This window comes from Lethenteron reissneri, unplaced genomic scaffold (assembly GCF_015708825.2).
Source record: "Lethenteron reissneri isolate LAM-NWPU_2019-01 unplaced genomic scaffold, ASM1570882v1 scaffold_605, whole genome shotgun sequence".
NCBI lineage: Eukaryota > Metazoa > Chordata > Hyperoartia > Petromyzontiformes > Petromyzontidae > Lethenteron > Lethenteron reissneri.
The window spans coordinates 75,002-84,789 of record NW_026892127.1 but is presented as its reverse complement, the minus strand read 5'-3'; the positions used below and the strand labels follow the sequence as shown (position 1 = coordinate 84,789).

The window sequence follows — 9,788 nt, the reverse complement described above, 5'->3', positions numbered from 1 at the left end:
ACACAGAGACACACAACAGAGACACACACAGAGACACACACAGAGACACACAACAGAGACACGACACATACACAGAGACACACAACAGAGACACACACAGAGACACACAGAGACACACACAGAGATACACACACAGAGACACACACAGAGACACACAACAGAGACACGACACATACACAGAGACACACAACAGAGACACACACAGAGACACACAGAGACACACAGAGACACACAACAGAGACACGACACATACACAGAGACACAACAGAGACACACACAGAGACACACAGAGACCCAACGCCTCTGTGTCGAGAGAGAGGGGGGGGTTTGCTGCAGCAGAGACATTGTTAGCTGTCAATGACAACCCCCCCCCTCACACGTGACCCCCCCCCCCTCGCGTGTGACCCCCCCCCCTCGCACGTGATACCCCCCCTCACACGTGACCCCCCTCCCTCACATGTGATACCCCCCCCCCCCGCTGACGTGACGTCACGCGGCCACGTGGGAGCCAGGAAGTGGTCACGTGGTTGGCTTTGCTGCTGCTGCCGCCATCTTGATCTGTGGTGAGACGTTCGTTTTGTGGTTGTTGTGGTTGTTGTTGTGGGGGTGGTAGTTGTTGTTGTGGTTGTTGTGGTTGTTGTTGTTTACCAGGTACAGCCGCGCTGCTTCTTTGTTTCGTAGGGGGGACGTCGAGTGAGTTGCACAGCTGTGGAGTCGATGTCCACGTGGTATCGTGAGCACGTGGCAACAGCAGCAGCCGCAGCTTGTGTGTGTCAAGGCCACGGGAGGGCTGCTGGTTCTTGCTGGAATTCTCACGACTGATGACGATTGCTTGTGTTGTGAGCATTTTTATTTTACCTTTTTAAATCCTTTATATTAAGTTCACTTGCTTGCGCGCTTACTTACGACCGTGCAAATCTTTCGGTCGTTTTTAACCCTCTTCCCGTGATCCAATCGAGCTGACATGTTGCACACAGACTCGTTGTGCGAGACAATGTTCGTGAAAATTTTTCCAAAATTTTCCACTTTTTAGAAAAATGTTTTTTTCATTTTTAATTTAAAATAGCAATGTGATAAAAATGAAACTCTTACTCAAGAAAAACAGAAATGAATAATAAAATAAAACCGATGCCACGCATATAAAGGATTTATAGTGAAAAACTTTGTTTTTACGGGTTAATTTTTTCAAATTTTCTTGCTGTGGATTTCACACCTGATGATGATTGCTTGTGTTGCAGTCGAAACGCCGTGAGAATTTTAATCGGATCGCTAATGGCTCTGATGATGACAGTTGCTGTGAGAGTTGTATTTACCTAGCTACAATGCCATTGGTCAGTCTAGTGAATGGGCGGCACAGATGCTAATGCAACAGCAATGCCATTTCGAGGGTGTGGAATTCATCCTGTTATGTACGAAACTTGAGAACCCTAGCTACATACAATATCTGCTGCAAGTTTAATAGGGCTGAACATTGAAAATGTCTAAGTGTACAATGATTGCGATTACCATGTCTCTATAGTCGTGGTTGAAGAGACATTGTAATGTTTTAAACTATTTTATCTTTTCCTGTAATTTCTTGAAATTCTCTTTTGGCTGGTTAAGTAAAGACATGCCTTACAATGGCTGCCCATAAAAAAAATTGTTTTCATGCATTTGTTTTCTGAGCCATTTGTTTTAGTGGCCAGGTACTGGGCCGATTCTGCTGTGAGACCCGAGTGTGTGCTTCGCCGGGGAGAGATGTAAAAATGTAGGTGAAGAATGAAATAAAAATTAATTTAAATAAAAGAATAAAAATCACGACGTTTCGGAAGCAACACAAGCTTCCGTCTTCAGGTGAAACTGTCACCGCAAAATATCTGTTTCACCTGAAGACGGAAGCTTGTGTTGCTTCCGAAACGTTGTGATTTTTCTATTTTTCTTGGTTCTTTCGGTCAAGTCGTCACGTAGAAGGGAAGTAATAAAATAATAAAAATAATAAAATAATTTTCACGACGTTTCGGCCACAACGCAAGCAGCCGTCCTCAGGTGAAAACCAGGTCTGTCGAGGAGACAGCGTCTGAATGAAACAGCACACGAGCTTGGAGCATATATATAAGCTGGGTGGGGAGGGGGGGAAAGGGCGCTTCGACAAAATAATTTGCATATCAAGAGGAATTTAGCATATTCATGGGAAATGCAGGAATGTGATTAGTACTACTTATGCCCGTGCATTATGCAGGATTAGCAGCATCAAAGGGAGGGGATATGGGAAATGCAGGTAAGTGAATAGTACTACTTATGCCCGTGCATTATGCAGGATTTGTGATTTATGCAGGATTTGTGATTTTTATTCTTTTATTTTAATTTCATTTTTTACCTACACGGTGACTGTACCGAGTATGAATCCTTGCAGTCGCGAAAGCTTCAAATCTCCAAGATATCAAAATGGACGAGCAGTGCATGCATCAGGACGGTGAGGAGCTGCAGCAGCAGCAGCAGTCTCCAAACAATCGGAAGGCTCCTTCACTCACCATGCAGAATGCAGCTCAGTCTGTGCAGCAGTATCCTCCTGCCTTGGCAGAGGCAGCAACCCAGACTTGTCAGTCTCCACAGGCTCAGCCAGTTGAGCACACCCCACAAGTGCCTAAGGTGTCCACTTCTGGCAGCAGTCAGCGAGCGAGTGGAGAGGCGGCTTCTGATACGAACTCCCAAGGTGATCACTTTGACTGCCCCTTGTTCACACACACGTGCTGTCTAGCTATTAAGACACATTTGAGGTTTTTGTAAATTATATAATTTCACTAATAGGGGTTTTCCCCTTTTTTCTGGCAACAAACTGACACCTTTTGCAAGGAATAATGCTTACATTAACCACAATACTTGCAGTCAAATGCAAACAAAAAACAATACTCTGATAATTTATGCATTGTTTTTGAAACTGATTGGTCCACACCAGAGACAGCTTTCTTTAGAGCCTCGTCTCATATGGTTTTCGACCAGATGACGCCAAGTATTGTGGTTAATGTAAGTATGATTCCTTGCAAAAGGTGTCAGTTTTGTTGCCAGAAAAAAGGTGAAAACCCCTATGAGTATATTTTGGTACTGGCAAAGGAGGTCCCATGATGACGCCTTTTGGCGTCATCTGGTCGAACACCATATGAGACTAGGCTCTAAAGAAAGCTGTCTCTGGTGTGGACCAATCAGTTTCAAAGACAATGCATAAATTATCAGAGTATTGTTTTTTGTTTGCATTTGACTGCAAGTATTGTGGTTAATGTAAGTATGATTCCTTGCAAAGGTATCAGTTTTGTTGCCAGAAAAAAGGTGAAAACCCCTATTAGTATATTTTGGTACTGGCAAAGGAGGTCCCATGATGACATCATTTCAATGTATTATTCTGAAAGAAATTGTCCCTGCGTGTACTCGCCTTACCTGTCCGCTTTTGCCACTTAACCAAATCCTCAGGCTGCGTGAAAGTGGTGCACGACATGCTGATGACTGCAAGCAACTGTGGCAGCAATTGGCCATCCGACCAAGAAGACATATTTCGCCTCCTGGTAAGTTACCTGCTTTCGTTTAAATTCCTCGCAATCACATGTCACAATAAGCATTTCATGTTTGAAAGAATTTGCTCTGCGGTCTGTATGTATGTAGGTGCATGGGAGAGAACATTTTGAAATATTAAAGAAAATCAAGGAAAACCTGGAGCTAATCCGAACGCTGCCCACGGATGCCAATGTGTTGCGCAACCTGCAGCAACAACAGTACGTGAACACGAAATAGACAATCGTTGCTCTTGCGAGAGAAGTTCCCGATTGCTGCTGTAATTAAATGGTAGCAACAGAAGGGAAGTAATAAAATGATAAAAATAATAAAATAATTCTCACGACGTTTCGGCCACAACGCAAGCAGCCGTCCTCAGGTGAAGAACAGGTCTGTCGAGGCGACAGCGTCTGAATGAAACAGCACACGCGCTTGGAGCATGTATATACGCTGGGTTGGAAGGGGGGGGAAGGGCGCCTTGACAAAATAATTTGCACATCAAGAGGGTTAATTTTTTGGGTTTTTTCTCCCTCCCAGATACGTGACGGAATTGCGTGGCAGGCCGTCCAACCTCAGCCGACACGGCAGCGAGTGTTCACAGGAAGTCTTGGCCGGCAGCCAGGGACCCTCCAGTGCGGGCGAAGGTTCCTCATCAGGTGACGCAAGCTCTCCCTGCTCGGCGCAGCACATTTCTCTGTACGGAACGTGGCGGCACGCGGTAGAATTGAAAGACGTGACATAATTTGCCACAAAGTGATACGCACTCTTCTTGGTTCTTTCGGTAAAGTCGCCACGTAGAAGGGAAGTAATAAAATAATAAAAATAAAACACGATAAAATACAATTCTCACGACGTTTCGGCCACAACGCAAGCAGCCGTCCTCAGGTGAAGAACAGGTCTGTCAGACGCTGTCTTTCCGACACACCTGTTCTCCACCTGAAGACGGCTGCTTGCGTTGTGGCCGAAACGTCGTTAGAATTATTTTATGATTTTTATTATTTTATTACTTCCCTTCTACGTGATGACTTTACCGAAAGAACCAAGAGGATGAATTCAATATTACTCGTATATGTGTTGAGGTGTAAATGGTTTTATTGCGAATGCTCATCCACTGGTTGCAGGCGTTGCACAGGATGTTGTGACGGGTGAAGCGAGTGGATCCAATGGTCCCCCACGGCCACCGGACGGAGACAACCCACGGGCCCGGCTTGGAACCCTGCCGGACAGCGGCAAGCCTGGCAACGCTCTTTACAAGTAAGTGCCCTTTAGGTGCATCATCGTCGCCACCTTTGAACATCGTCGTCATTTTTTGATTTAAAGCTTTCGTGACTGCAGGGATTCATCTTCTTGGTTTTTTCGGTAAAGTCACCACGTAGAAGGGAAGTAATAGAATAATAAAAATAAAACATAATAAAATAATATAATAATATATTAAAATAATATAATAATGTTGCTTTCCTTCTACGTGACTTTACCGAAAGAAGCAAGAAGATCGTCATCATTCACGCTCTGAAAAAAATTACAAATAAATGAAAGGGATTCTTTGCTGAAATAACCTTTTCTACTCTGAGACATCTCTTTTAGCGGTGGCAAAATATAGTAGTAGGTTTTTACCCTTTTAAACTGGTACAAAACTGACACCTTTACACAAGGCATCATACACCTTGAGACATCTCCTTTACCAGTGGCAAAATATAGTGATAGGTTTTTACCCTTTCAACTGGTACAAAACTGACACCTTTATACAAGGCATCATACACCTTGAGACATCTCTTTTAGCAGTGGCAAAATATAGTGATAGGTTTTTACCCTTTCAACTGGTACAAAAACTGACACCTTTATACAAGGCATCATGTTTGCAATGACCACAACGCAAGTAGTCAAAAATGCCAACAAAAAGAAGCAACTCTGATAATGATAATATGCACTGTACTACTAAACCTTTTCTACTGTTGCGTCTGCACGCTCCATTCTTTTTCATGATGTATCACTGCTTTATTTAAATGGCTTATCCTTGACGTATTCTACACTGCAACATCTTCCCTAGTCACTGGGTAGGTGGGTCGGTATCGGCCTCGGATATTCTGATGAGCACTCTACACTGCATTAGATATTTTTAGTTGACTTGCAGTGTTTATAACACTCCTTTATTATATACGAGTCTGGGTTCTTCAAGTGTTTAGTTTGATCGGTGTATACTCGACTACAATACTTAAGTCGGTGGGTGAATTAAAACAAAGCAAAGTTCATCTTCTTGGTTCTTTCGGTAAAGTCACGTATAAGGGAAGTAATAAAATAATAAAAATAAAACATAATAATATAATAATATAATATACATGATAAAATAATTCTCACGACGTTTCAGCCACAACGCAAGCAGCCGTAACGTCGTGAGAATTATTTTATTATGTTTTATTTTTATTATTTTATTATGTTTTATTTTATTACTTCCCTTCTACGAGACTTTACCGATAGAACCAAGAAGATGAATCCCTGCAGTCACGAAAGCTTTAAATCGAAAAGCAAAGTTCGTAATGCAGTTTGGGCTGATTTTTGCACTTGGATTTCCAATAAAAAAAAGTCATTATTTTCCATAGGGATATACAGTACAAGCAATGTAAGTGTTGCTTCACATGTTATTTCTAATCGCAATGTTTACGGAGTAAAAATGTGCAAGTTAATGTAATTCAGCCGTACAAAGTACTTTTCGTGCTTCTTGTATTTGGTATTAACATTTTGGAGCCTTGTGTGTGTGTTGTTTTTTGTGTCTCAAGCTTCCTGAAACAAATAGACTGCTTGGAGTTTTTGGAGAATTTCACTTCACGTGGATTGTCGAGTGTCCAACAGCTGATGAACGTCACTCTGCAGGCAAGTTCCTACGGACGCTTTCACGCAAACTACGCGTGTTTTTTAACGAATACAGGATTGGGATTTATTTCTAAGTTTTTCTGCAACATAAAAAAATGCACAAAGAAGCTTGGAGAAGATGGAAGGTTGGAATTAAACTTGTAAAGAGTTAATGCGTGTGTAGGTGAGGGTGAGTGGTGAGGGTGAGTGGTGAGGGTGAGTGGTGAGCGTGAGTGGTGAGGGAGAGGGGTGAGTGGTGAGGGAGAGGGGTGAGCGTGAGTGCTGAGTGGTGAGGGTGAGTGGTGAGGGTGAGTGGTGAGTAGTGAGGATTGTAGTGCCACAAGAGGGGGCTCTGGGACCCTAGGCAGAGAAGCCCTTGGCGGCAGGCGCTAGGATCCCAGGCACCCCAGACAGCTAAGCCCCTTGGTGCCACCAGGGGGGGGGCTGTGTGTGCTCTGTGGGATACCTGGGGGCGCACACAACCCCACCCCTCGTTGGGCACGAGGCATAAAAGGGCAGCTCCCTGGCCGATCAGGGCCAGTCGCAGGTCAAGACCCGCCAGCCAGCCAGCTTAGGACCCTGTACCCCCTCGTCCCGCTTGTCCTTGTAAGGGCCGGGACGCTGTGAGGGCCAGTGGTGGGACTCTGGGACTCCCGGCTCTACGTCCTTGTGAGGGCGAGTTCCGAGGAAGCCAGAGTCCAGACCCGCACCTTGGCTGGGTCGGACCTTGGCTGGGTCGGGTCAGGTAGCCTCCCCTAGGGGGATTGTAGCCGGAGGACCCCAGAGCATAGCCAGAGTAGTGTACCTAGGCAGTGTACCTAGGCTGTGTACCTAGGCTGTGTACCTAGGCTGTCTACCTAGGCTGTGTATCTAGGCTGTGTACCTAGGCTGTGTCGCTAGGCTGTGTACCTAGACTGTCTACCTAGGCTGTGTACCTAGGCTGTGTACCTAGGCTGTAACAGAGTATCAGGACTGTTGGAGTGTTGTATTGTAATAAAGAAGTTACCTCTACAAGTGTCTCCGGAACCCATTACACGTGGATACCGAAACATGCAAATAAGAAACATTGACAACTGCAAAAAAGTAGATGGGCTTCGGCAAGGGAACATCACTGGACTGCATTGGAGTGGCATCCAAAGTAGAGCACACATCACCAAGAGGATGACCACCACAGAGATTCGAGTTGTGAGATTAGTTCGTATGTAGTTGATAGATGGATCGTCACATAGCTCGAGTGAGGAGGCTGAGGAGTCCTGATCCAGTAGTGGGTACAAATAAAACACATTCCTCCTGCGGAGGGAGCGGGTAGGAACGTTGGGTTGCTCGGTCAATGGCCAACTGTGAGGGCCGGGCACAAGCCGTCGTGAGTAGGTTAAACGTTGAGTTTTATAAGGGCACCACGGGGTGACCAGCCCCTCCCCACCCAGCCCCACCCCACCCTCCCCACCCAGCCCCTCCCCACCCTCCCCTCCCCACCCAGCCCCTCCCCACCCTCCCCTCCCCACCCAGCCCCACCCCTCCCATTTTTGGATGCACGATGGACAGACACAATCATCCCCTGTGGGCTGGTGGAACCAGGTGGTTCCTACCGGTAATACCGACTGATTTTGTACATTAATTGCTCTGAGGAATACACGTCGTCAGAAATTTGAAGAATGTTGTATCGTACACTATGGGAACCTCATTTGCCAGTAAAAATATCATAATTGTTTTTTTACCCTTCTATCTGGCAACAAAATTGACACCTTTTTACAAGGAGTCATGTTTGTATAGACCACAATACTTGTCTCGGGTGTGGACCAATCAACTTCAGGGACAGTGCATACATTATCAGAGTTATGTCTTTTGTTTGTATTATGACTGCAAGGTATTGCGGTCTATGCAAACATGACTCCTTGTAAAAAGGTGTCAGTTTTGTTGCCAGATAGAAGGGTAAAAAGCCAATTATCAATGTTGTATCGCTGAACACAAGTTGGTGTGTGTGTGTGTGCATATTTTTTGTATTTCGCTGGATTTTAGGACTTGGATGAACTGGGAGTCCCAGAAGCCAAAAAGCGACTGCTATTGAGTGGAATCGAAGAGCATGGCGTGTCCACCACGATCTCCAGCGAGACGACGCTGCAGCGCTCGTCCAGTGAAGAGACAGTCCACCTCAGCTCCGAGGACGACGACGATGACGGCATCGACACCAAGGACGGCATCCGTGCCAAAGTGTTCCCAGCGCTGCGGCCCTCTGGCAGTCATCTGTCCTCCGTCGGCAATCGGTATCGCAAAAGCAGCATTGCCAAATACAATTTGCGAGCGCACGCTCGCCAAGCCGTTGACTTTCCTCGTTCTCGCAGCTGGGGAGGCAGTAGCAGCCTGGAGGTGCCCAGGAGCAAGATGCCAAGATTGTCTTCATGCTCTGACATCGAAGAAGAAGAGGGGCTGGAGTGAGAAGAGGAGGGGGGTGAGCGATAGATGGATGATGGTGGGAGGTTGTGTGGGCCATGGGTTGCACTTTGTATGAAAAGCCCTTGGGGTAAATAAGCTGGTGTCTTTCGATTGAAAGCTTTCGTGACTGCAGGGATTCATCTTCTTGGTTCTTTCAGTAAAGTCACGGTCGACAGACCTGTTCTCCACCTGAGGGCGGCTGCTTGCGTTGTGGCCGAAACGTCGTGAGAATTATTTATTATGTTTTATTTTTATTATTTTATTATTTTCCTTCTACGTGACTTTACCGAAAGAACCAAGAAGATAAGCTAGTGTCGTTTCACTCGCAGTTTCAATAACTTCCTTTGAGCTTCTTCTTGGTTCTTTCGGTAAAGTCACGTAGAATGGAAATAATAAAATAGTAATACTTTTTTTTTTATAAATTAATTCTCACGACGTTTCGGCCACAACGCAAGCAGCCGTCCTCAGGTGAAGAACAGGTCTGTCGAGAAGACAGTCTGTTTTTATTTATTATTATTTTATTACTTCCCTTCTACGTGACTTTACCGAAAGAACCAAGAAGATGAATCCCTGCAGTCACGAAAGCTTTAAATCGAAATTCCTTTGAGCTTGCTTGCATAGTTTTTTTTTTTCCAGAATGCAGTCAATAGAATATAAAGCAGCATCTTGGCTTTACTACCCAAGGCAGGAACTTGTCTCTTCCAAGAAAGAAGTGAATGACTTGTCAGTTTTGTTCCTTCTTAATTTTGGAGCTTTCGTGACTGCAGGAATTATTCTTTGGTTTTTTCGGTAAAGTCACGTCTAAAGATAAAACGTGCCGTTTAGGTCATCTGGAGTTGAAATATACAACACGTTTTGTTTCCGTGCAGAGGAGATAGCCATGTTCAGAGAAATGTGCTTTTTTGTTGTGTTGCATTTGCTCGACTGTTGAAAGATCGTTTCAAATTTGCATCTTTTGGAAGGATGAACACGAAGTGGGAAGGTTT

General features: G+C 45.0%; 1 protein-coding gene across 4 annotated transcripts; it reads left to right on the top strand.

Annotated features, from left to right (window-relative positions):
• The first annotated feature begins 514 nt into the window (after window positions 1-514).
• On the top strand, window positions 515-8,995 carry LOC133339959 (uncharacterized). Of its 4 annotated transcripts, none has more exons than XM_061548064.1 (9): window positions 532-563; window positions 682-836; window positions 2,378-2,692; window positions 3,445-3,536; window positions 3,634-3,743; window positions 4,060-4,178; window positions 4,644-4,776; window positions 6,297-6,390; window positions 8,389-8,995. In XM_061548064.1, exons 3-9 carry the CDS (start codon window positions 2,425-2,427, stop codon window positions 8,803-8,805), a joined length of 1,233 nt encoding a protein of 410 aa, XP_061404048.1. In that variant the 5' UTR covers window positions 532-563; window positions 682-836; window positions 2,378-2,424; the 3' UTR covers window positions 8,806-8,995. The 4 variants fall into 4 exon arrangements, with proteins under 4 accessions (XP_061404047.1, XP_061404048.1, XP_061404046.1 ...); XM_061548062.1 differs by having other exon boundaries at window positions 682-839; window positions 2,393-2,692; XM_061548063.1 differs by lacking the exon at window positions 682-836 and having other exon boundaries at window positions 515-563; window positions 2,393-2,692.
• The last annotated feature ends 793 nt before the right edge of the window (window positions 8,996-9,788 follow it).